The sequence below is a fragment of the Onychostoma macrolepis genome, chromosome 05 (assembly GCF_012432095.1).
Source record: "Onychostoma macrolepis isolate SWU-2019 chromosome 05, ASM1243209v1, whole genome shotgun sequence".
NCBI classification, from domain to species: Eukaryota; Metazoa; Chordata; class Actinopteri; order Cypriniformes; family Cyprinidae; genus Onychostoma; species Onychostoma macrolepis.
In genome coordinates, this window is record NC_081159.1 from 18,267,020 (window position 1) to 18,293,593 (window position 26,574).

Genomic DNA, 26,574 nt, shown 5'->3' on the forward strand with positions numbered 1-26,574 from the left:
CAACTATGACAATATTTATCAGGTTTTCGTATTATCAGTATCATTATCAGCCCATTCCAATATGAGTATATCCAAATGAGATTTTCTAAAACCAGTTGTGTCCAAATTAGACTAGACACACGTCCACACATTCTGGTACCAATAACCACCAAAAGAAAAAAAAAAAAAAAAAGAAAACATCCATGTAAAACTATAAACAGAACAAGAGAAAGACAAATAGAGAGCAGAGGACACAGACAGAGGAGGAGGAATGAAAGAGAAATTTGAATGATAGCGAGATAGAGAGAAGGGAGCTGTGTGTGTTTGTTGAGGCAGAAAGGAGGCAGTCTGTAGCTCAGTAGGTGGTGAGGGGAAAAACAGGCTATATTTAACATCCAAAAGCGCTGGACATCACAGTGGTCAGACTCTCCCTCTCTTTTCTCTGTCGCCTTTCCCCCTTCCCCCTCAGCTCCATATCCTGATTCCATCAAGCGTCAATCACTTCACTCTCTCTCACTTCATATCCCTCTCTTCTCTTGATTATATCACACACAGCAATCCTTCTTTCTCTCTCTCTCTCTCTCTCCCCTTCCGTTTCTCACTTTTTCTATCAGATCATATGTCTGAGTACAAGTAGTGCTCTTGTGCACTGGAGTGCTTGTGGAAACATTCACAATAGCAGGATTTTCAAAGTATTTGTGTCGGTTCAAGGTCTTGGCACTCTACAGCCGAGAGCCTCTTCAGCCCTTCGTGTCAATAACCACCTTTACCAATGCTGAACCGCTCATGAAAAGAGCAGGAAAACTGATGCGCTCCAAAAGTCTCTTGCCGACCCCTAAAAGCATCCAGACAAACCAAACAGTCGGAAGACTCAGAAATCAAGTATTGTTCACAAGGGAGAGCAAGTCTTTTCTTGAAAGAAGTATCTTTTTAAAGGGAGAGTTCACACACACACACAAAAAAAGGAAATTCAGTTATAATTTTCCTCACCCTCATGTCATTCCAAACCCAAATGAGTTTCAAATGAGTGGAGCACAAAAGAAGAACCTTTACATTTATTTCAAGTACAGTTCATAGTAACTACATCTGTCAAGCTCCAAACAGAAAAAAAAAACAGCATGTCATACATAAAAAGCACCATAAATGTGACTTGAGCGGTATATTTCAACTACTTTGAACTCATGAGTTTTGTGTGAGGAACATTTTTGAATCTGTAACCTTTCTGAATCTGCAACATTTTTGAATGTGTAAATAGCTGTAAATCAAAGGATATTTCAGTCATTATTTCTAAATTCAAAATGTTGCATTGTTGCCTTTCTGTTCAAGTTGTAAAATTAAATTATGCAAATTAATGAACATCTCAAAAAACTATTTGCACATGAAGCAATGTTTCCACCCCATGTGTCCAAGGAAACAGTCGTCACTCAATAATCTGTGTTATGAAATTGACTTATATCGTTCTGTCTTTTGTTGAGGCAAAGCCGAATAATTGTTTTTAGGTCATTTTATTCACAATTTTGGAAATTTTATACATGTTACTAAAAAACATTTCACTGTGGAATAAACAACACATGGGTTTGGAAAAGCATGAGGTGTTTTTGGAGTTTACTGACTGATCCTAAGGCTCAACCCTGCTTGTCAGATGCTAGAAACATGTAGGAGTCAGTCATGTTGGTATTGTTCAAGTGTTACACGGTATGTCACTGGAAGTATGCTCTTGTGTAAGGAAGAGGGGAAGTGGCAGAGAATCATAATTGAGCACTCAGTAGAAATGAATCTGTCGCTGCAATAAGTAAATACTAATTCCTGTCACAGCTCACGGTCATGTGCATGTATCTGTGTCTGGATGCGTGTGTTTGTGTGTGTGTGAGAGAGAAAGAGAATGAGAGCGATATTAGCTGGCGGAGAGGGGCAGGTGAAAAGCAGCCATGTAGTAATTGAGCTTTAAGGGGATGTATTATGTGTGTGTGCTCTTGAGATAAAAGATAAAAGCTCCTTTCCAACCATAATGGTTCAGACTCATTAACAAGCTCAATTATGCTTTCTGGCTAACAGGCTTGAGGTGTCGGAGGTCATACAGCAGCTTTTGAATGTCCACACATGCACACAGACCAAACGCACCAACAAACCCACACACATAGGCATGTGCTCTTTTCAAAATGAAACTTTAGTCCATCATTTGTTCATACTGGAGAGAAAAAAGTTGGTGTAATAGTTTCAGGTAACAAAAGCAGCCTTTTGAAATGTTTCATGAATGCATGATTATAGCTTTCATTATTTCAATCTGTGCAGGTAGAGAGGAAGAGACATATTGGGAACGACATTGTGACCATTGTGTTTCAGGAGGGAGATGACGCCTCTCCATCCTTCAAACCCTCTATGATTCGCTCCCATTTCACACGTATCCTTCATCTTCAAGCTGAGTGGAAATGATGAAATGAGTCACTCAATGACAGCGATTAGGCTATTTATGGGTGATTTTTTTTTTCAAGTCAAAGATTAAAAATACATGCAAATAAATTTTAGCAGTTTTGCACATCAAGCAATTGTATAATTTCCTTTACATAAACCACAGATATTTTTGCCTTAGTTCGATATAATAGCCAGAATGATAGTTACAGGTATGTGTGTATATTTGAGGTTTTACTTTTTATGCATGTTAAATGTTGTTTTAATAATATATTTCGAGTGTTACAAAAATTTCCATGTGGGTGGTTCAAGAGTGCGACCAATTGTACTACTCACGCACCCTCTGCCAGAACGCAGGTTGGTGTTGCACACATACTGACCCCGCTTCGGAACGGCAATGAGACACCCGAGCCGGGTCCCTGCGTTCCCCTTCGCTGCCCCACCGCGGGTACATCGGTGGTTCCGTTGGTGCCACTTGTGCGGTTTCTGGGAGCCTGGCTAGCGCTTCTCAGTCCGTCTCGTTGGCTCCATCAGACCATCAGACTCGGCTATGCGATTCAGTTCGCCCAGCGTCCTCCCAAGTTCAGGGACGTCCACTTCACTTCAGTGAAGGCGGCAGATGCTCCTGTCTTGTGTGCAGAGATCGCAGTCCTACTGGCGAAGGATGCGATAGAGCCGGTCCCTCCAGCCGATATGAGGACGGGGTTTTACAGCCCTTACTTCATTGTACCCAAGAAAGGCGGTGGGTTGAGTCCAATCTTGGATCTGCGCGTCTTGAACCAGGCCCTTCACAAGCTTCCGTTCAAGATGCTCACGCAGAAACGCATCTTCGGGGGCATCCGTCCCAGAGATTGGTTTGCAGCGATCGACCTGAAGGACGCGTACTTCCATGTGTCGATCCTTCCGCGCCACAGGCCATTCTGGTTTGCATTCAAAGGAATGCTTCGGGCTGTCCCGTGTCTTCTTGAAAGTTGCGGAGGCAGCCCTTGCTCCCCTGAGAGAACAGGGCATTCGCATTCTTAACTACCTCGACGACTGGCTCAGTCTCAGGACCAGTTGTGCGAACACAGGGACTTGGTGCTCTTGGATTTCAGCCAGTTGGGCCTTTGACTACGTTCAAGAGCAGGACGGCAGTCCCACTGAAACAATTTCAGAGGCTCCTGGGGCATATGGCAGCTGCAGCAGCAGTCACGCCGCTGGGGCTGCTTCATATGAGACCGCTTCAACACTGGCTCCATGGCCGAGTCCCGACATGGGCGTGGCAACGCGGCACTCACTGGGTCCGAGTCACACCAGCCTGCCGCCAAACCTTCACCCCGTGGTCAGACCTCTCGTTTCTCCGGGCAGGAGTGCCACTGGAACAGGTCTCCAGGCATGCTGTGGTTTAAACAGATGCCTCCACCACCGGCTAGTGGGCCACGTTCGACGGGCCTGCAGTATCGGGGGTTTGGACGGGCCCCCAACTGCACTGGCACATCAATTGCCTAGAGTTGCCCCAGACGGTCCAGCTGATTTGGAGACGTTTCGGACTCGCTCAGGTAGACCTGTTTGCTTCTCTAGAGACCTCTCATTGCCAGTTGTTTTACTCCCTGACCGAGGCAACACCCGGCACGGACGCACTGGTACACAGTTGGCCATGGGGCCTTCGCAAGTATGCGTTTCCCCCAGTCAGCCTTCTCGCACAGACACTGTGCAAGATCAGGGAGGACGAGGAGCAGGTCCTGCTCATGGTGCCGTACTGGCCCACTCGGACTTGGTTCCCGGAACCGATGCTCCTCATGACAGCCCCTCCTTGGCAGATTCCTCTGAGGAAGGATCTACTGACTCAGAGACGGGGCACCTTATGGCACCCGCGTCCAGACCTCTAGACCGCGGAGGATCTAGGTGATCTACCCCAAGAGGTAGTTGACACCATCACTTCGGCGAGAGCACCGTCTACGAGACATGCTTATGCCTTGAAGTGGAACCTGCTCGTCGAATGGTGAGAAGATCCCAGGAAGACCCCAGGAAGTGCCCGATCAGAGTCGTGCTGTCCTTCTTGCAGCAGGGGTTGGAGCGAAGGTTGTCTCCCTCCACCCTTAAAGTCTATGTGGCTGCGATTGCTGCCAACCACGCCCCCGTGGAAGGGAAGTCGCTGGGGAAGCATGACTTGGTCATCAGATTCCTTAGGGGGGCGAGAAGGTTAAATCCTCCATGGCCCCCCTCTATACCCTCTTGGGACCTGTCTCAAGCACTACAGCGGTGCCCATTTGAGCCTTTGCAGACAGTCGAGCTTAAGTTTCTTTCAATGAAGACTCTGCTCCTGCTTGCGTTGGCTTCCATCAAGAGGGTAGGGGACCTGCACACATTTTCGGTCGACGGTTCGTGCCTAGAGTTTGGGCCGGCTGATTCCCAGGTAATTCTGACGCCCCGGCCCGGCTATGTGCCCAAGGTTCCTACTACTCCCTTCAGGGATCAGGTGGTGAGCCTGCAAGCACTGCCCCTGGAGGAGGCAGACCCAGCCCTAGCTTTGCTTTGTCCCGTCCGAGCATTGAGATGCCATGTTGACAGGACACAAAGCTTCAGGACCTCAGACCAGCTCTTCGTCTGTCACGGAGGCCGGCAGAAGGGGAATGCCGTCTCAAAGCAGAGGATGGCCCACTGGATAGTGGACGCCATCACCCTGGCTTATCAGGCACAGGGTGTGCCCTGCCCATTCAGGTTGAGAGCTCACTCTACTAGAAGTGTTGCATCCTTCTGGGTACTGACTCGCAGCGCCTTGCTGGCAGATATTTGTAGAGCTGTGGGTTGGGTGACCCTTAACACGTTCGCTAGGTTCTATAGCCTTCGTGTGGAACCGGTTTCCTCCTGTGTTCTCACCTCAAACGGGTAGAAGCACTGAGAGGCTCCAGTTTTGGGTCAGCTTGCTAAAACTGCCCCAGAGAGTCCGTACTGTAGACCCTGTCGAGATCCTCCATCCCCTCGGCAGCCAGATGTGGCGGAGTGTCTGGTGCCAGGCCCTCACTCGATGAATCCGTGAGAACCGGTAGAGGGCTGGGTTCCATATGTAGAGACCTAATGGGATCCCATATGTGTAAGTCCATAGTATAGCCTCAGAGCCCGTGTTTCCCCGGCAGACCTTCTGCCATTCCCAAGAGGCTACAATCTCCTCTAATCTTCCATATGCACCTAAACAGTTGTTCATAGTGCAAGTGCTCCTGAACCTCCTTCGGGAAGGATGGGGCTTCCGCAGCATTCCTGATCCAAGTGGAATGGGTATGTTTTTCCAGTGTTATCCAGTCTTACTGAGTGGGTACTGCCTTAGCACAGTAACTGGTCTTCTTGTGGTAAGCCCTGACCTGCACCAAAAAGTAGGGGCACAGGAGGCTTCCACAGGACACTGGAAGGGGCAGTATCCAAATCGCCGCCGAATCGGACCCAGAGTTGATGGCCGTGCTTTCCCGGGCCGCTGCGAGCATCGGGCTGGAGGCGTGCACACCTCCTAGTCCTGAGCCCTCGCGGTGAGATGATTGGTTCCTCGGCACGGGCCGTGGCTCGCGACCACGCCCTGCCCCGGTTCCTTTCTTCCCGGAAGTGCATGGGGAGCTGACGGTCGTGGATGGCCCCTTTACGGCCAGGCGGCTCGTCTGCCTCCCCATCCTCGCCACCCTCGACGGCGGGGCAGCTAGGGGGTACGTTGACATTTCCCAGGTGGAGAGTGTGTTTGCGGTGCACTTGTGCCCGCAAAGCGCCACCACTTGGAGGAATCATCTCGTCTCCCGTCCAAAGCCTGTAGGCTGACGGCTCTTTCTCAGGAGACGGCAGGGACAGCGCCGCTCCTTCCCCCGGAGGAGGGCCGGGTGGAAAATCTCTGGTTCTGTTCCGCCGCTGGCTCAAGGGCCAGCGGCCCCCACTTTGTCAAAAGAAAGAGCAATTTCCCTTTCATCCGGGTTTTTAGGTCCACGGGCCGACAGTGTGCGACGCGTTGCCTCCTCACTCTCGCCCACGACCCATCTTGCCAGCGGCCAAGAGAGTGCGGTTCAGGGGACGCAGTGCCTCCCCACGCACCTCTAGCCAGTCCCCTCTGGGACCCAGGGAGTTTTGCGAGGATGCCTCAGAACGCACAGCCTTCTGTACCATCCAGCTCTACTTCCTTTCGCTGCACCACCGCAGGTACGTCGATCGCGCCGTTGGAGCCACATGCACGGCGTCTGGAGGCGTGGCTCACGCTGCCCAGCCCGTCTCGTTGGCTCACGGGCATGATTCGACTCGGCTACGCGATTCAGTTCGCCAGGCGACCTCCCAAGTCCAGCAGCGTTCTCGAGACTTCAGTGGTAGCTCGGAACGCTCCTGTCTTGCGCGAGGGGATTGCTGTCCTCCTGGCAAAGGATGCAATCGAGCCGGTCCCTCCAGCCGAGATGAGGCAAGGGTTTTACAGCCCTTACTTCATCGTACCCAGGAAAGGCGGTGGTCTTCGACCAATCCTGGACCAGTAAGTCTTAAACCGGGCCATGCACAGGCTCCCGTTCAAGATGCTGACGAACAGGCGCATATCAAATGCATCCAGCCCCAGGATTGGTTTGCAGCGATCGACCTGAAGGACGCTTACTTTCATGTTTCGATCCTTCCGCGACACAGACCGCCTACAGTTTGTGTTCGAGGGTCGGGCATGGCAGTACAGGGTCCTCCCCTTCGGGCTGTCCCTGTCCCTCCCGTGTCTTCGCGAAGGCACGGAGGGCGCTCTTGCCCCGCTACGGGAAGTGGGCATCAGGATCCTCAACTATCTCGAGCATGGCCCGCGTGCGAGAACAGTTGTGTGATCACAGGGACCCAGTGCTTCAGCACTCAGTCAGTTGGGGCTTCAGGTCAACTGGGAAAAGAGCAAGCTCTCCCCTGTGCAGAGAATCTCTTTTCTTGGTGTGGAGTTAGACTCGGTGAGTATAAATAGTTTCAGAGGCTCCTGGGGCATATGGCATCCGCAGCCGCAGTCACGCCGCTCGGATTGCTTCATATACATTTACATTTACATTTACATTTAGTCATTTAGCAGACGCTTTTATCCAAAGCGACTTACAATTGGGGAATACATCGAGCGATTAATCTTGAAGAGGCAATCAGACATAAGTGCTTGCAACACCAAGTCTCAGACATTGTTCAAATAAATACAAACTACCAAAGGAAGGAATAAGTAAAGATAATTTTTTTTTTTTTTTTTTTTTTAAGTTTAGGATGAAGTCAAGTGCTGTCGAAAGAGATGAGTTTTCAGTTGTTGCTTGAAGATTGACAGGGATCCAGCATTCGGATAGAGGTGGGAAGATCGTTCCACCAGCCAGGAATGGTGAATGAGAATGATCTAGAGAGTGATTTTGCGCCTCTGTGATGGTATCACGAGGCGCCGCTCACTAGCAGATCTCAGATTTCTGGAGGGATGTAGTTTGTTAATAGAGAGTGCAAGTAAACGGGTGCTGAGCCAGTGGTTGTTCTATATGCAAGCATCAGTGTCTTGAACTTGATGCGAGCCGTGATTGGTAGCCAGTGCAGGGAGATAAAGAGAGGTGTAACATGGGCTCTTTTGGGCTCGTTGAAGACCAGTCGTGCCGCTGCATTCTGAATCATTTGTAGAGGTTTGACTGTATTAGACGGAAGTCCAGAAGTTGTGCAGCATGCTCTGTCAGAAAGGGCCTGATCTTTCTGATGTTATATAGTGCAAACCTGCAAGATCGAGCAGTTTTTGTAATGTGGTCTTTGAAGGTCAGCTGATCATCAAAGATTACACCAAGATTTCTGACCGAAGTTGATGGGGTTATTGTTGATGAACCTAACTGGATCGTGAAGTCATGCTGTAGAGTCGGAGTGGCAGGGAGGACAAGAAGCTCAGTCTTTGCCAGGTTGAGCTGCAGGTGATGTTCTTTCATCCATGCCGAGATGTCCGCCAGGCAACCTGAGATCCTTGCAGTTACCGTTGGATCATCTGGTTGAAAAGAGAGGTAGAGCTGTGTGTCATCAGCGTAGCAATGGTATGAGAATCCATGTGCCTGTATGATGGGACCCAGTGATGTAGTGTATGTGGAGAAGAGGAGGGTCCAAGAACTGATCCCTGAGGAACCCCAGTGACCAGTGTATGTGCTTTGGATACCTCACCTCCCAGGCCACCCTGAAAGACCTACCAGTGAGATAGGATTCAAACCAGCGAAGTGGAATGCCAGAGATGCCCAGTGATGAGAGGGTGGACAGGAGTATCTGATGATTGACAGTGTCAAAAGCGGCAGATAGGTCCAGCAGAATGAGGACTGATGATTTGGAATGGGCTTTTGCAATTCGCAGGGCTTCAGTGACCGAGAGAAGCGCAGTCTCAGTTGAATGGCCCCTCCTGAAACCTGACTGTTTAGCATCCAGTTTGTCGTTCTGTGAAAGAAACAGTGAGACTTGGTTGAAGACAACTCGTTCAAGTGTTTTCGCTATGAACGGAAGGAGAGAGACAGGTCTGTAGTTTTCTATAAGAGAAGTGTTTAATGTAGGTTTTTTGAGCAGTGGGGTTACCCGAGCCTGCTTGAACGCAATGGGGAAGTTACCTGTGAGTAGGGATGTGTTGATGATGTGTGTGAGTGCAGGTAAGAGTGTGGGTGAGATTGCTTGGAGAAGGTGTGAGGGGATTGGGTCAAGAGGACATGTTGTAGGATGGTTGGAGAGGAGAAGCTTGGATACTTCAGCTTCAGTGAGTGGACAGAAAGAAAAGATGGGAGTTTTAGCAGTGGATGTGGTAGGGTGAGGGTCCTGTGTGCGTGGAGGTGAAAACTGACCACTGATTGATCTAGTTTTGTCTGTAAAGAAAGTGGCAAAGTCATCAGCTGTAATAGAGGTGGAGGGAGGAAGTGGAGGGGGACAGAGGAGGGAATTAAATGTTCTGAAGAGATTACGCATGTCTGGAGCGCTGTCGATCTTGTTGCGGAAATGTGAGGATTTGGCAGTGTGGACTTTAGCAGAGAAGGATGTGAGCATAGACTGGTACCTACTGAGGTCCGACAGATCGTTTGATTTGCGCCATTTTCTCTCTGCCGCTCTGAGTCTAGTCCGATGTTCACGAAGAACCTCGGATAACCAGGGGTTGGAAGGAGCAGCCCGTGCGGGCCTAGAGGAGAGAGGACAAATGTCGTCTAGACAAGAGGTTAAGGTAGAGCATAAAGTCTCAGTAGCTGCGTTTACATCCAGAGATGAGAAATGGGTGGGTGAAGGAAGAGAGGAGGATACCACAGAGGAAAGATGGGAAGGAGAAAGGGAGCGCAGGTTTCGTCTAAAAGTAACTGGTAGGGGGGTTGGTGGCACAGGAGAAGCAAAGTGTAATGTAAATGTAATGAAGAAATGGTCCAGTATGTAGCGGTTGTACCAGAATGTTATCTGCAGTACAATTGCGTGTGTAAATTAAGTCAAGTTGGTTGCCTGATTTGTGCGTGCTAGTAGTGGTAAGGCGTTTGAGATCAAACGAAGCTAGGAGTGCATGGAAGTCTGTAGCATAAGGCTTGTCTAGGTGAATGTTGAAATCACCAAAGACTAGGAGTGGAGTGCCATCCTCCACGAAGAGGACAGCAGCCCGTCCAGCTCCTCTAGGAAGGTGGCTAGAATTTGGCTAGGGGGACGGTAAATGACCACGATCTGGAGTTTTATCGGAGCTGATACAGTAATGGCATGAGATTCAAATGAGTTGTAATTGCATAGGGAAGAGCGGGTTGAGTATTTCCAATTGTTAGAAATGAGCAGACCAGTGCCTCCACCCGCCAACTTGCCGGGGGTGTGAGAGAAAGAGAGATTAGTAGAGAGCAGCTGGGGTTGCTGAGTCTTCTGGACGAATCCAGGTCTCAGTCAAGCCCAAGATGCTGAGCGTGGATTTTAAAGAAAAAGCAGAAATGAAGTCAGCTTTGTTGACAGCTGACTGACAATTCCAGAGACCCACAGAGAAGGAAAGAGGTGTAGTGAAGGAGGTAGAGATAAGGCGCAGGTTAGCAGGATTACGTTGCCGTCTGCGTGGGACGTTAGGCGTGGTTGAGAGAGAACCGAATAGTTTGGAAACACATGATAGAGGTGGCAGGAAAGAGGATGGAAACGGAGAGTGTGTAAGGGAAGGGGAAAAAGAAAGATACTTAAGTGTGTCGCTCGGAGTCGTTGCTCGGTTAAAGTCGCGCAGGAAAAGTCGATGGTCTTTACCCTCGCCTGTCTTCACACGAGGAGGCTGAACGCTTCGCTGATGCTTCGCGTCAGCGCTCGGACCTCTGATAAATACAGCCTAACACACTACCGTGAAAACAGCTGTGGCGGCTTCTGATTGGCCCAGCCAATAGCCTTGTGCAAATAACTCAAGACGAAACTAACACTTCGCTAGCAAGGAGCACTGAAAATGATCCAGGTTCCTTCTTAGCCGAGGTGCAAATTATTATAATTAACAGAAAGTGCAATCAAACAACGAAACCTCAACGAAAATGCAGAATAGAAATAGAAGGGAAACGAAAGTATTCCTTCCCAACAGCAGGTAAATAATTTAAACAACAGATCTATGACTAAGTATCGCAACACTTACGAGCTGCTGTCCGTCGCTTCATATGAGACCACTTCAGCACTGGTTGCACTCCCGAGTCCCGAGGTGGGCATGGCGTCGCGGTACACTTCGTGTGAACATCACACAGGAGTGTCGCCGCTCCTTCAGCCCCTGGACGGACCTTGCCTTTCTACGGGCCGGGGTGCCCCTAGAACAAGTGTCCCGGCATGTCGTTGTCACGACAGATGCCTCCAGTACGGGTTGGGGCGCTACATGCAACGGGCAGGCAGCCTCGGGGCCCTGGACAGGGCCTCGACTGCTTTGGCACATCAACTGCCTAGAGTTGTTGACAGTGCATCTAGCTTTGCGGCAGTTCCGGCCACTGCTGCTCGGCAAGCACGTGTTGGTCCGTACGGACAACACTGTTTCGTACATCAACCGGTTGGGAGGTGTATGATCACGTCGCATGTCACAGTTCGCCCGCCATCTCCTCCTCTGGAGTCAGACGCGGCTCAAGTCGCTGCGTGCTGTCCATATTCCGGGGGAGCTCAATCGTGCGGCCGACACGCTCTCACGACAGCTCACGTTCCCCGGAGAATGGCGACTCCATCCCGAGACAGTCCGGCTGATCTGGAGTCGATTCGGGGAAGCTCAGGTAGACCTGTTTGCTTCCCACGAGTCCTCCCACTGCCAGCTGTATTACTCCCTGACCGAGGGCCCCCTCGGCACGGATGCACTGGCACACAGCTGGCCTCGGGCTCTGCGCAAGTATGCGTTTCCCCCAGTGAGCCTGCTTGCACAGACACTGTGCAAGGTCAGGGAAGACGAGGAGCAGATCCTGCTGGTCGCGCCGTACTGGCCCACCCGGACCTGGTTTCCCGAACTCATACTCCTTGTGACAGCTCTTCCCTGGCGCATCCCTCTGAGGAAGGACCTCCTTTCTCAGGGGCTTGGCACCATATGGCACCCGCGTCCAGATCTGTGGAACCTCCACGTGTGGCTCCTGGACGAGACGCGGCAGACTTGAGCGGTCTCCCACGGACTGTGGTAGAGACCATCACTCAGGCTAGAGCTCCTTCAACAAGGCAAGCCTATGCACTGAAGTGGAGTCTGTTCGCGAACTGGTGTTCTTCTCGCCGAGAAGACCCCCGAAGATGCACGATTGGAGTAGTGCTTTCTTTCCTGCAAGAAAGGTTGGAGCGTAGGCTGTCACCCTCCACCTTGAAGGTGTATGTGGCAGTGGACGGCCGGTCCCTGGGAAAGCACGATCTCATCGTGAGGTTCCTGAGGGGTGCCAGGAGGTTGAACCCTCCTATGCCACCCCTGATACCCCCCTGGGATCTCTCTATTGTCCTGGCTGGGCTTCAGAGGGGTCCCTTTGAGCCGCTGGACTCAGTTGAGCTTAAGTTCCTGTCTGCTAAGACAGCGCTCCTGACCGCGCTCACTTCCATCAAGAGGGTCGGGGACCTCCAAGCATTTTCGGTGAGCGAAGAGTGCCTTGTGTTCGGGCCGGTCTACTCTCACGTTGTCCTGAGACCCCGGCCTGGATACGTGCCTAAGGTTCCCACCACGCCCTTCCGCGATCAGGTGGTGAACCTGCAAGCCCTGCCCTCGGAGGAGGCAGATCCAGCCTTGGCGTTGCTGTGTCCCGTAAGGCGTTGTGCATATCGTGGACCGCACCCAGAGCTTTAGAAGCTCTGAGCAGCTCTTTGTCTGCCACGGAGGTGAGCAGAAAGGGAAGGCTGTCTCCAAGCAGAGGTTGGCCCACTGGATAGTGGATGCCATCGCCTTGGCGTACCAATCCCAAGGCGAGCCGTGCCCCCTAGGGGTGAGGGCTCACTCCACACGGAGTGTTGCCTCCTTCTATGCGTTGGCGCACGGCGCCTCTCTGGCAGACATCTGTAGAGCTGCGGGCTGGGCGACACGAACACCTTCGCGAGATTTTACAATCTCGCGTCGAGCCAGTTTCTTCCGTGTGTTGGATAACAGGTAAGTGGCGGAAGAGCTGGCCGGTGTCATGCTTGCTGCGCCATTCCCCCTCACCCGGGGATGTGAGCACTGTTTTCCTCCTCCAGTTCAGTTCCCCGGACGGCGAACCCTGGTGGAGTTCCTCCAGCACCCCGGGCAGTCAGACTGGGCGGAGCAGTCTGACGCCAGGCCCAGTACTTGTGTTAGCTCGCCCGGGTCTCCGGTCAGCCCCTGTACTGGGCTAGGTGTCTGTATGGCTTGATTCCCTTCGGGTAATCCCATATGTGTATTATACCACGGTAAGGTTTCCCTCACGGTAAACCCGTGTCTTCCCTTTGACAGAGCCTCTGTCAGGCCCCGTTGGCAGCTCTCCTCCCTACCCCTAGGTAGGATCTGCCCCAGGGTCCAGTCGTATGTAGTACTGCCCCAAGCCTGGGTCAGTCCATATCAGTGTCTCCACATGTTACCTCCCTTCGGGCAGGATGTGGTCTCCGTAGTGCCCTTCTCTGGAAGGCTCGCTTCCCCGTCGTTACTGCCAAGCTGTAACAACAAATAGGAAAGACTTGAAGCTATCTTTCATTGAAGGTCGAAATCCCTTCCGACTTCTGTGGGAAAAGGAACAGCGGCTTGGCTATCTCCAGCAGCGATGTACTCAGTGGTCCCTGCGGGCACCAAGGTTAGCGAATTTGCGCTGGGGCGATGGGAAGGTTGCGACCTTTCGCAAGGCATTTGTCTGTCACGCGCTCGCTTGTCAGCATCTGCATGCCACAAGGTTGTGATGGGGTTCAGGTTGTGGCGCTTTCCATAAGACCCCTATGTCGTCACGACATAACTCGTACTGACCGACAGATAGGGAACGTCTCGGTTACGTACGTAACCCTCGTTCCCTGATGGAGGGAACGGAGACGTTATGTCCCCATGCCACAATCTTGAACCATCGCTGGTTGCCAGGGACTCGTTCTCGGCTCCTCAGCGTAAAACCTAATGAGTGGATGCACCTGCCGCCTATTTATACCCGTGTGCACGGGGAGTGGCGCAGGTATGCAAAATCCACTAGCCAATATTCATTGGCGTTTTCTCTTAAGTCAGAGATGATTGGGGCTCCCAAGTAAATCCCCTATGTCGTCACGACATAACGTCTCTGTTCCCTCCATCAGGGAACGAGGGTTACGTACGTAACCGAGACGTTACATACGTAACCGAGACGTTCTTTTGACCATTCTCTTCATCAAAGAATCGTTAAAAATATATCATGAGCTCTAATATTAAGTAGCACAACTGTTTTCAAAGTTGATAATATCTGTATATTAGAATGATTTCTGAAGGATCATGTGACACTGAAGTAATAGCTGCTGAAAATGCAGCTTTGTCATTTTAAATTATATTTCAAATATTAAGATATTTTACATTATAATAATATTTTAGACTTCAAAAACATTAAAAATAAATAAATAAATAAATAAATAAAAACTTCTTTGAATGGTAGTGTATATTATTTGTATCTTAATCATTTTGTTTTGTTGCAGGTTGAAGATTTTCTCAGAGGAGAGTGTGCCGCTGTTTGGCCCACCGCTCCCTTCTCCTCCAGTGTTCACAGACCACCAGGAGTTCAGGGACTTTTTACTAGTTAAATGTTAGTAAATTCACCGGTACATAAAGCTATTTTATAGACAGCATAAAATCAGTTGTGTTCATAATCTTAAACCAAAATATAACAACTTTCCCCTGAAACATCACTTTTCTGCTGATGTAACCAAGCCTGTGAATACCAGCCATATCACAGTCTATTAATAATAATTCGAGCCATAAAATCCAAGATTACTAATATTTCATGTCCCAGTCAAAATAGATTACGTCATTTTAAATGCATTCCAAATGTCATTTCATGTTGGCTGCATTGCACAAACCTCCTGTTAGAATATACACCTGTGTTTTTCGTTTGCCAACTTTAATGGTTTGTTTTGGCTCATGAACTCCGTAAAGCAGATGCTTTCATTAAACAGACCTTGTAAAATGTGTCAAGCTGTTTCCTAAGGGTAATTCTGTTACATAATACTGCTACCTTTATTCTTCTGTGTCCTATAGTAATAAATGGAGAAAAAGCCACTCTTGAGACCCCCACTTTTGCTCAGAAACGTCAGCGCACGCTGGACATGCTGATCAGATCTTTGTACCAGGATCTCATGCCTGACATGCCCAAGGTATGGACACATAGTGTTTCTCAATCAGGGGGGCTGGAGCCCACTAGGGGGCCTCAGCAAACTTTCCAAGGGGGCCTCAAAATTAAAATAAGAATTACTTTAATTCACCTCTAAACTTTTTTTTCTTTGTTTTCCTTTTTTTTTTGAAGAACCAGCTTTTGTCTTGAAAAAAAAACAAAAAACTGATATGACGAAGCCAAATTTTAATAGTGTGATTCCTAGACCTGAAAATGCAATCTTTTAATTACATTAACCTTTTTTCATAATGAATGCACATTTTTCTTGTTATGCCAAGCTCTAAAATATTTTTTTCTGCTATAAATTGTGAGTAAATGATATATATATAAAAAAAAAAAAAAATCCCTATCCAGTAAATTACAAACAACTGAAAGTGCCATGGGGCCTTCAGATGTTATTGTGGACAAGGAAGGACCTTGGAGTCAAAAAGGTTGAGAAGCACTTTTTCTGTATTTATTTTCAAAATTTTCAAACTTACCTTTGCTTTTCTGTCATGTATTTTCAGATGTTCTGCACTGTTTCTTCACACAGTTCTTTTTTTAGTCTTACATACAATACTCTTCCAAACCACTGGGCTTTCAAATGCACTTTCATTCTTTTGCGGCCCCCTGTCAGCTGCCACTAGAGATGGGCACGGGTTTTTTTTTTTGTTGTCTGTTACTGTTTCTATTCTAAGATTCTTCTATTCTACATTTACTAGGGTTGAGTATCAAGAACCACTTCCATTTATTTTAATGAAAGAGTAAGATTTTTAATAAATAATACAAAGACAATAGACTGACAGTAAACCTTTCTGTTGTGTTGCTCTCATATGCAACAAGAAAACAGTTTGAATGATAACTTGTTATTTTTTAACAAATGAATCTTAAGAATTGGTTCTTAATCAAAAAGAATAATAAATGAGTGTTCTATAGTAGAATCTGAATTTAAACTATCATTATTTGATTCCTTCTCTCTCTATGATGGCTGGTAAGATACAGTGGTGTAAGAATTTGTTAGTTTCTGCTTTGCTTCTTTTCGCTTCTTTCTGTCTGTTTCTGGGTCAGTCTCTCAGACCCATCTTTATCTGTACTGCTCCTGTAGGTTCCCTTCTCTCCGCAGAACATGCTGAACCGACGCTCATTCAGCGATGTACTGCCAGAGTCGCCCAAATCCGCCCGTAAAAAAGAAGAGGCACGCCAGGCTGAGTTTGTTCGAGTGGGACAGGTAGGATGTATAAATAAAAATAAAATATAAAGATATGGCATGAAAGACAATGTCACAATATGAGTAATGTCATTAATAGATATAATATTGCGTCCAGGCCTTGAAGCTGAAAACTATAGTTCGAGGGGATGCACCCACCAGTCTCGTCACCACTGGCCTTTGCAGGAAAGAGGTGAGAGAGCAAGAGGAAAGGGAGATGGATGCTGTTATTTTGCTTACGGTTCATCTCTTACTGTGTGTTACCATGTTCTCTGCAGCCATGGGAGTCACAGTCATTCTGCAGTAGCTTCCCGTATGATATAGTCTGTGGAGATTCGTGGGGACAGTCATTACTGGTCGCCACAGATTCAGCAGGGGTCATGCTGCTGGAGGGTGAGAATGCATTTTCATGAGGAACAATGCAACTGGACAGAGGAGCAGTTTTCTTACAAATAACATGTAAAGACAGACTGAATGTAACTTTTTTCCAAACAATAAAAAGGAACAATGAGAAGGGGCTGTCAAACTTACAAACTGACAAAATGCACAAAAATACTAGTGCCGATAATTTGTGCACCAAGTTTCTATATGAGCATCCTGCTTAACATTTTTTCGTTGTTATTGTCTGTGGAAACAAGAAAAATCACACAGGGGTTGGAACGTGAGGATGAAAAAAATTAAATAGACCCTACCATTCAAAACAGAGTCTGTAAGATTTTAAATGTTTTTGACAGAACTCCCTTACACTCACACAGGCTGCATTTATTTGATCAAAAATACAGTAAAAACAGGATTATGAAATATTTTTATAATTTAAAATAAGAGTTTTCTGTTTTAATGTTTCGAAATGTAATTTATTCCTGTGAAAGCAAATCTGAACAGTCTTAAGATTCTTCAGCAGAATATGCTGATTTGCTGCAGTTGTGCTGCTTAATATTTTTATGGAGACAATGCTTTAGGATTTTTTATTTTTTGTATTTTTTTTGATGATAGCCTTCAAAGAATAATCAATTTTTTCAGGATTCTTCCAAAAAAACAGCCTTTGTTTAAAATTTGTAACAGTATAAATCACTTTAATTGCACTCTTGATCAATTTAATGTGTCCTTCCTGATATTTCCTGATACTTCCTGATAAGTATTAACTTCTAAAAAAGAAAAAAAAATACTGACCCAAGACTTTTGAATGGTAGTGTACATGGCACTTATTTGTTTGTTTGTTTTTTACTAAAAAATTTAAATCTGATTACCTCGGTCTTCCCTTTTAGCCTCAGATCCACTGTTCTCCAATGCAGGTATGTAAAGCAAAACCACTACACTACAGTAGAAACAAATGCTTATAAATATTACAAAGAATTTAACCCAGTACGTTTTTTACAGTGATAGTTACCAAATGTGTCTGTTAATCAAAGCAAGCAAATCTCAGTGAGGGACTGAGTTACCACACAGACCACAAACTAATCTTGCTTTGCATGCTGATCTAGATTCACCAACCCTGCCTCCGGTGCAGGTATTTGACAAAACCTTGACTGTCAAACAAATGCACGTGCTTGAACCTCAGGACCTCCTCATTGCAAGAGCAGATAAGGGTAAGATATGTGTTGTTTTTATAATCATGAGCGTATGAATATGAGACATATGAGTATGTGGGTAGAAGAAAGGGTGTGAAATGATCTGCCAGAAGAGAGAGAGCATGAGAAAGAAAGAGACCAAAGCAAATCGGCGAAGGAAACTCCAGGTCTTTGCTCTAATGAGCATCTTTAACCAACAGGGAATAGCACAAAATAGTATCTCAAACACACACACATACAGGCAGCATCTCTGGTTCGCATTGTCTAGACTTATAGCTCATTATATAGAGAAGCCCAGAATAGAGATCCACGTAATTTAGAGTCTACCGCCATTCTGATCATTAGTTCAAGACGGTGTACAGCAAACTCTCACTCTTATTGGAAAGCGCAGCTTCTCCAGAGGGAAAATAATGAATTGGTTATCAACTCGGTCGCCAAGCAACTTTCATTCACTACGACAGGCATTTGAAAACCAAACGTGTTGCATTAGCTGAGATGTCATTCAGTTTGATGAGACGGGTCTCTCATTTGTTGCCAGCCAGTTATCATATAGTTACGGTTCTGAAAGCTGTTGTTTGTAGAATTCACTAAACAACTAAAGTAATCACACTCATTTGAATATTCAAACTGAACCAGAGTGCTTGAGTCTTTACATCAAATTAACCTTTAATTCCAATTGCTTTATATCCAATTTCAACTGTGTTGCAGGGAAAGATGCTCGACTGTATGTTTACAGACTGAGCTCTCTCAAACGGGGGATAGAGGAGCGGCAGCTTGTCCGCACCAAGTGTGACAGTCGAGAGAACAAGCTTGAGAAAACCAAAGGTATGAAAGAAAGACTTCAGCCATCACTCACACAAATATTTGAAATGATTTAAAATTGGATAATATTATTTAAACTCTAAAAATGAGTGTTGGTGAAGCAACATTTTGAAATTAAAGTAATTAAAAGGATATTTAACCCAAAAATCTCACCCTCTCGTGGTTTCGAACCCATAAGACTTCGTTCATCTTCGGGAACACAAATTAAGATATTTTTGACAAAATCCGAGAGCTTTCTGACCCTGCATAGACAGCAACACAACTGAAACGTTCAAGGCCCAGAGAGGTAGTAAAGACATTGTTAAAATAGTCCATGTGACATCAGTGGTTCAACCTTAATTTTAAGAAGCCACGAGAATACTTTTTGTACGCAAAAACCCCAAAAATAATGACTATATTATTTAAATTACGGTTGGACCACTGATGTCACATGAACTATTTTAATGATTTCCTTACTACCTTTCTGGGCCTTGAACGTGGTAGTTCGGTTGCTGTCTCTGCAGGGTCAGAAAGATCCAGCCCAATCTCAGGCAATTTCCATATTTAACGAGGTGGCTAATTCGTATGAATTCGTACAACCTCACTCGTACAAATTCATATGGTTTTTGCCAAACCGTACGCATTTTACGAGTTGCACGAGTTCGTATAAATTTGTTCGAATGACCTACACCTAAACCTAACCGTCACTGGGGTCTAGACAAATCATTCAAAATCATACGAGTAAGGTCGTACGAATTCGCACGAATTAGCCACCTCGTAAAATACGTACGAATTGGTCATGAGATAGCATTGGAAAGTTCTCTGATTTTATCAAAAATATCTTAATTTGTGTTCCGAAGATAATCATAGGTCTTGTGGGATTGGAACGACATTAGGGTGAGTAATTAATGACAGAATTTTCATTTTTGGGGGAACTTTCCCTATAAGCTAATTAAAGCTATGCTGTCTATTTGACAAATTTGAAGTTACTTGAAGAATTTAATAATTGGCCAATAAATTAGATGATTTCCAAGATCATCACAATCAAATAACAGAAATGTGTTTCCTTAGGCTGCCATCTCTACTCCATAAACACGCATCACGGGGTGGAGCTCAGAATCGTTGCGGCGATAAGAAACAAGCTCCTCCTGATCACCAGGAAACAGTCACGCCTCGATTGCCTCAGCTCTATCGCTACAGTCACAGGGAGTACTGACTCACCTGTGGAAGAGTTCCAGTACATACGGGTATGAGACGGATTCAGCTCTCTTACACATGTCATGCACTGAAGTTAACTGCATTTTAATGTCACTTGTAGTTTATAGGTACAGTTCTCACAGACTAATTTTTCAAAAGCTCTCAACAGTTTGAATGTTTGCTGTCTCCTTTCTTAGGAGATCTGCTTATGTGACTCGCCGGTGGTAATGGCCCTGGTTGATGGCCCAACAGGAGAGAATGATCACATGATCTGTGTGGCCTACAGACATCAGTTTGACTTGATCAATGAGAGTACAGGAGACGCTTACAGACTACACCATGTAGACTCCAACCGGGTGAGAAACAGCCACTTGAATGCAAACATACACTAGCATTTATGGTCAGTAAGATTTTTTTTTTTTATATATAAAATATAGATTTCTATTTAGCAAGGATGCACTTAATTGATCAAAAGTGACAGTAAAGATATTTATAATGTTACAAAAGATTTCTCTCAAATATCTGTTCATTTGAACTATTCATTAAAGAATCCAGACCAAATGTATCAGTTTTCACAAAAATATTAAGCATACACTGTTTTCAACATTGATATTAGCAAGACATGTTTCTTGAGCAACAAATCAGCATATAACATGATTTCTGAAGGGTCATGTGATACTGACAACTGACTGCTGAAAATTCAGCTTTGCTATCAGGAATAAATTACATTTTAAAATATATTAAAATCAAAAAACATTAAATTGTAATACTTCATAATATTACTGTTACTGCATTATAAATGCAGCTTTAAAAAATCTTACTGACCCAAACTTTTGAACAGCAGCGTACACAGTCCTCCCCTTCCCTTTATCAGTTCTATACTCCAAACTGTCAGTTTTTGATTGGTAACATGAGTATCTATTACTTTTCTCCAGGTGAACTTTGTTGCTGCCATAGATGTGTATGAAGATGGAGAGGCTGGACTTCTTCTTTGCTATAACAGTTAGTGTCTATTTCAGTGTCAGTGATTGCATCTGTGTAGTCAGATCCTCTAAAGCTGGACTTTTCTTTTAACAGATATCTGCGTCTATAAGAAGGTGTGTCCGTTTAACGGAGCAACACCCATGATTCAGCCAAATACTTCAGACTTCCATTTCAGCTGGAACCAAATGCCCAACGCTATTGGTCAGTACCTTTAGGATCTTGAATATTCTTTGTTATGACAATTTTTTTTTTTTCAGTTCAACAATCGTTTTGCATTTGCATTAGTGGAAATAATTGAGATGTCTCTCTATTCTGTCACTTCTTGTGTCACAGTGTGTGCATTCCCGTATATCCTTGCATTCACCACCGACTCCATAGAGATTCGACTAGTCGTTAATGGCAACCTAGTATATACAGCTGTCGTTCCAGAATTGCAACTGACTGCTTCCAGAGTAAGTGTTCTAGCCATAAGGTTCTACCTATGAAGACCATTATATAGCTGTGTATCTATCTGGTGTAAATAACATTTTTATTGTACAGTCTGAAACCATATTTTAAATCTTTTATAATACTACTACACTCTTTTTAGATTACTTTTTAAATGTTTGGGATCCATAAGACTTTTTAATCCATAAGACTACATTTATTTGATCAAAAATACACTAAAAACAGTAGTATTATTATAATTTACAATAACAATTCATATTTTAATATATTTTAAAATCTAATTGATTGTCGGCACCGATAGCCTTGTGGGCAGTGCACCGTTGCGATACGGGCATCCCAAATTTGAATCCCGACTCAAGGGCAAAAAAATAATGCCAAAAATAAATCTTTAAAAATATAATTGATTCTTGTAATGGTAAATGTATTATCAATTTTGAAAAAAAAATTTTTGTGGAAACCACGAACGATTTTTCAAGATTCTTTGATGAATATTAAGTTCAAAAGAACAGCATTTATTTGAAATAGACTTTTTTGCAACAATGTAAGGCTTTACTGTCAATTTTGTGTCTTTTCCGAATAAAAATGTTAATTTAACTTTTAAAAAAATCTCACTAACCACAAACTTTTGAATGGTAGTGTACGGTCTAATAAAAAAGAATTTACGCAGATTTAACACATGGAAAATGTATTAACAACAGCAGAAAACGTATTGATGACAGTGTTGTCTCTTTTATAAGATGCATTCTTCTGTATGACAATAAATTATACAAATCCTTTCCAAACATTTATCAGTCATTTCACATTTCTTATAGTTTTTATCTTGTTATTTCTTCCTCTATTTTTTCTGTAGTCCGATATCTATTTCATCTCGTCAGCACCTATAAACTCTGCCTCCAACTGTAGCTCCAGAGACACTAGTTCCCAGAGTTCCCCTCAGACTCCAACCGGCTACGAGATGCCTGTCTTCCCTTCACCACTTGGAGATGGTAGGCTTCTGCTCTTGATGGAACAATTAAACCGAATTCCCATGCTATTGAACTTAATATAGAGGTTAAACATGGGTATTTGCGTTCAGGATTTGACAGTGTGTGATATTAGACAAATTTGCCTATTGCCCCCCAAGTATACAATAAATTGCATTTCTTCTGGTAGTGAGTTTGTATGCGAGTCGTCAGTCTGTGTTTGTGTATTGTCTTACGATGCATTTGTCTTTTAATCTGTGCGTGGGTTGGGTTGATATATTGCTCTTTTCCATCCCTGGTCCAGATTGTATTCGGATCCCCTACGGCACCAAGCTATCCCTCTACATGTCTAAAGACACTGAAGGTACTGCAGGCACTTCTGTTGCCTACATTTCCCATGCTGCCTCACTAATGCACGCTACCACGGAGACTCACCCTGTCTATTATTCAATTAACAGACGCATGCGGACGGTGTTGAGTGAAATATGCAGCTAACATAATGTGTCCCTTCCTTCTTGCAGTCTCACAGAATGAATGACAGAGACGGCTTGAGGAGTCTTTAGGAAAAAGATGAACAGTGGGGAGAAACAGAAGTGAATGAGATAGAGAGGTGGGAGTGGAAATCAATAGACAGAGAGAGGCAGATACATAGAGACAGACAGAGAAGGCTGAACAGACGCTTTAGGGAAATGGGACACATTTGCTGCAGCATGAGTTTCAGATCGCTGTGTCACCATGGATACTTTTGTCAGAGCCCCTCTTCATACATACACATACACACACGCGCGGTCTGGACGGCTCAACACACAAGGGGCTGTGACAAAATCCACATCCTGGTGTTTTTAAACATCCAGCCAACTGTCTGTGGCTGCCATTTTTGCACCATGGGAAATAGACGGATAACATACTGTACCATTACTCATCTCAACATAACGTTCACTATACAACAAGATTGTGTTGTACACAGATTTGTAACTCTTTATGATAAGGTTCAATTTGTTTACATTAGTTAATGCATTTGGTATCATGAACTAAAAATGAACAGTACTTTTACAGCATTTATTAATCTGTTCTTTCTACAAATTCATTTCTAACATTTCAAGCAGTATAAACTAACATTAGTGTTTTTTCCACAAACATAAATGAATAATTATCAATGTTATATTTATAAATTAACATTAACCTGGATTAATAAATGCTGTAAATGCATGATGCAAATTCAGCTAATTTCACCTTATTGTCAAGTGTTACCATTTCTTGTTGTATGGTTTTATTTTCTTTCAATCTGTATAAAACAAATTTGATTATTATTATTTTACTTATCTATACCGTTTGGAGTTTTGGTAAGATTATTTTATGTTTTTGAAAGAAGCCTCTTATGCATACCAAGTTGGATGCATTTATTTGATCAAAAATTCGGTAACACTTTACAATAAGGTTCATTAGTTAACTACATTAGTTAACATGAACTAATAATGAACTGCACTTATACAGCGTTTATTAATCTTTGTTAATGTTAATTTCAACATTTAATAATACATTATTAAAATCTTGTTAACATTAGGTAATGCACTGTGAACTAACATGAACTAACAATGAACATCTGTATTTTTTATTAACTAACGTTAGCAAAGATTAGTAAATACAGTAACAAATGTATTGCTCATGGTTAGTTCATGTTAGTTAATACATTAACTAATGTTTAACTAATGAACCTTATTGTAAAGTGTTACCAAAAATTCTAATGAATGTTGTGAAATGTTATTCATTTTAAATAAAATGTAACATTTATTCGTTTTCTAATTTAATGTAAATTAATGTAATGTTAATTTTTTTAAGTATTCATTGATGAACATAAATTTAAAAAAAGCGGCATTTTTTGGAAATAGCAATTATTTAGAAATATCTTGTAACATTTTAAATTTTAACTAAGCCTTTACTTTCACTTTTGATCAATTTAATGCGTCTTTACTGAATAAAAGTATTAAAGGTACACTATGTAACTTCTGGTTCTCTAATGGTTAATAAACAAAAGTGCACATGTCATGTTGTAGAACACTGTGACCGGAGTTACTTCATTTTAATTATGATTCATGAGTCACGCAGGTACTGGGCTTCTCCTCGGCAGCTGCTGTCCTGTTCTGTCTAAAATAGTCTGAATATAAACACTTATTATCATATCGTAATGATTCAGGATAAGACAAAAACACACTTTGGAAGACAGATTCATAATATAATTGCACATTTTGTAGATTCTGAGTTACACAATGTACCTTTACTTTCTTACTGACCCAAATTTAAATGGTAGTGTGTGTGCGCGTATATAGCCTACAGTAGTCAGCATTTGAAATGGATCAAAACCTTTCATCAAAGTCATCCTAAAACCAAAATGCATTCTTGTCTTAGAACAACTTTAAGGAACTTTTTTGATCCACTTCAAATGTTGACTACTGTGTGTATCTTATAAATACACAGTACATATATACACGGGCACACACACACACACACACACACAATACAATGTGTGTATGTACTGTATATATTTCTTTCCCAAGTTGCTGTCCCATGGTACAAAGATGACTCTGGAATACTTTCAGTGTATTCCAGACACACGCATGGATTTATAACAAAACAGACCTGTGTTTGATTATGACTCTCTAATTATTCTAAATTAACTTAAAGGGGAAGCATTCTTCCTTGCCTGGAAATCTGTGTATGCTGTTGGACACTGTCATGTCTCTAACCAGATCCTTGCTCTTTTATCTAACATGACTACAGTTTTCAAGATTCTTGTTTGTTGCTACTAAAATGTGTGAATTATTTGCTCTGAATCATCATGCTTGTGTTTATTAACCAAAAATGCCATTACTGTTCCACAGTATTTAAGAAACTGTAGCAATCATAGCATCACTAGTACTAGTATCACTACCTCATATGCATATCCAATAACATAACATGCACATATTAAACCCTCTCACCCAGATAAAAGTGGTATTTCTTAAGGTTTATGTCAAATATAAATATATCATCTGGCAGTATATATATTTTTATAGTTTGTTTGACACTTTATGTTGATATATAACCACATTTTGGTCCAGTGGCCTAGCAGTTTCCATAATTTCCTGCTCTCACTCTGCCCAAAATGACCAAAAAGTGATTCATGGAATACTTCATTAACGTAGGCAGACAGTCAGCACTGATTAAGTGGCTTCCCCTCTGCCCTTCCCATGTGGTTGCCCTAGTTTCTGAGGAACGGGTATTAGAGACCATCTATTCAAAATTCTTTTAGCTATCTACATGATGTCAAGTCATTGTTTTACAAGACTGAGTCAAGAGTCAAGCAGATAGAAAATATGAGAGTTAACCGTGATGAATTTGTGGTGCTGTACATTTACCTTACTGTAAAAACATAATTTTCAAGTTAATTTTCTGTGGACACCACTAAAAAAATCCCATTCCTATGGAGCCCCTTAAGGACATGGTGGTGGGAAAAATTTAGGGTGAGTGGAAAAAATTCGGAGTGGAAGGAAAAAATATTTTTGAAATGTTTTGTGTTCTTTTGCAAAACTTTTGTGTTCTCTTGCAAAGATATTTGCGTTCTCTCGCAGAACCAGTTGAGTTTGGACAAACTCTTATTTACTTTACAGCTTGCAGTGGTTACTTATTAATAATATTACTATTAATAAAGCAGAATATGAATGCATGTTCAGAATATGAACGCAACGCCCTGTATGTTAAGCTTTTTCTCCCCCATAGAAGACGCTTAAGGTAGGCTAATGAAAGGTTCATACAGCTCGTATGTTCACAATGGAGTGGTTCATAAAGTTTTATTTTGAACTTGGGAAACTTGAGAAAAAAAAAACATTTATTTCATAATGATATTTCCCCCCATTTTAAATTCTTATTATCCAATGAAAGGTAAAATTTTTGTAATTTTAAAAAATAAAAGATCAAAAGGATTAACAATGCAGATTAATTTTCACAGCTTTCTTTGATCACATTTACCAAGGGTGCCGATATTTTTGGCCATGACTGTATAAAGAAATACAGTCAGTGGTTAGTTCAAGGCACGGTTTTGGGACATTCTAAAATGCTTAATGTGGATTATTGTTTTAAAACAGTGACATTGGAAGACCAAATTCGATAATAATAAATACTAATAAAATTATTAGGCTAATATTAATAACCTTATTAATTATATTACTATTAATAAAGCAGAATAGGCCAGAATGTGAATGCAACGCCCTGCATGTTAAACTTTTTCTCCCCCATAGAAAACGCTTAAGGTAGGCTATATGAACGAATACGGTGATTTAAAAATACCAAATCTGTTTACAGTTTATATTACG

At 43.7% G+C, this 26,574-nt stretch overlaps 1 protein-coding gene across 10 annotated transcripts in view; it reads left to right on the plus strand.

Moving 5' to 3' along the window:
* Positions 1 to 26,574, plus strand: part of garnl3 (GTPase activating Rap/RanGAP domain like 3) — an 81,195-nt gene that overhangs the window by 39,003 nt on the left and 15,618 nt on the right. For 9 of the 10 annotated variants that reach the window (XR_009271295.1, XR_009271292.1, XR_009271293.1 and 6 more), the window contains exons 12-28: positions 2,272 to 2,380; positions 2,555 to 2,600; positions 14,389 to 14,495; positions 14,948 to 15,063; positions 16,165 to 16,287; positions 16,385 to 16,459; positions 16,545 to 16,659; positions 17,532 to 17,558; positions 17,748 to 17,852; positions 18,543 to 18,659; positions 19,707 to 19,882; positions 20,030 to 20,188; positions 20,768 to 20,834; positions 20,910 to 21,017; positions 21,150 to 21,268; positions 22,114 to 22,249; positions 22,530 to 22,589. Coding sequence is in view for 6 of the 10 variants with exons in the window: in XM_058775501.1 (XP_058631484.1) it covers positions 2,272 to 2,380; positions 2,555 to 2,600; positions 14,389 to 14,495; positions 14,948 to 15,063; positions 16,165 to 16,287; positions 16,385 to 16,459; positions 16,545 to 16,659; positions 17,532 to 17,558; positions 17,748 to 17,852; positions 18,543 to 18,659; positions 19,707 to 19,882; positions 20,030 to 20,188; positions 20,768 to 20,834; positions 20,910 to 21,017; positions 21,150 to 21,268; positions 22,114 to 22,249; positions 22,530 to 22,589 (1,765 nt within the window). In the remaining 4 variants the exon portion in view is untranslated. The remainder of the gene's footprint in view (positions 1 to 2,271; positions 2,381 to 2,554; positions 2,601 to 14,388; positions 14,496 to 14,947; positions 15,064 to 16,164; positions 16,288 to 16,384; positions 16,460 to 16,544; positions 16,660 to 17,531; positions 17,559 to 17,747; positions 17,853 to 18,542; positions 18,660 to 19,706; positions 19,883 to 20,029; positions 20,189 to 20,767; positions 20,835 to 20,909; positions 21,018 to 21,149; positions 21,269 to 22,113; positions 22,250 to 22,529; positions 22,590 to 26,574) is intronic. The other variant, XM_058775497.1, reaches the window with a different exon arrangement.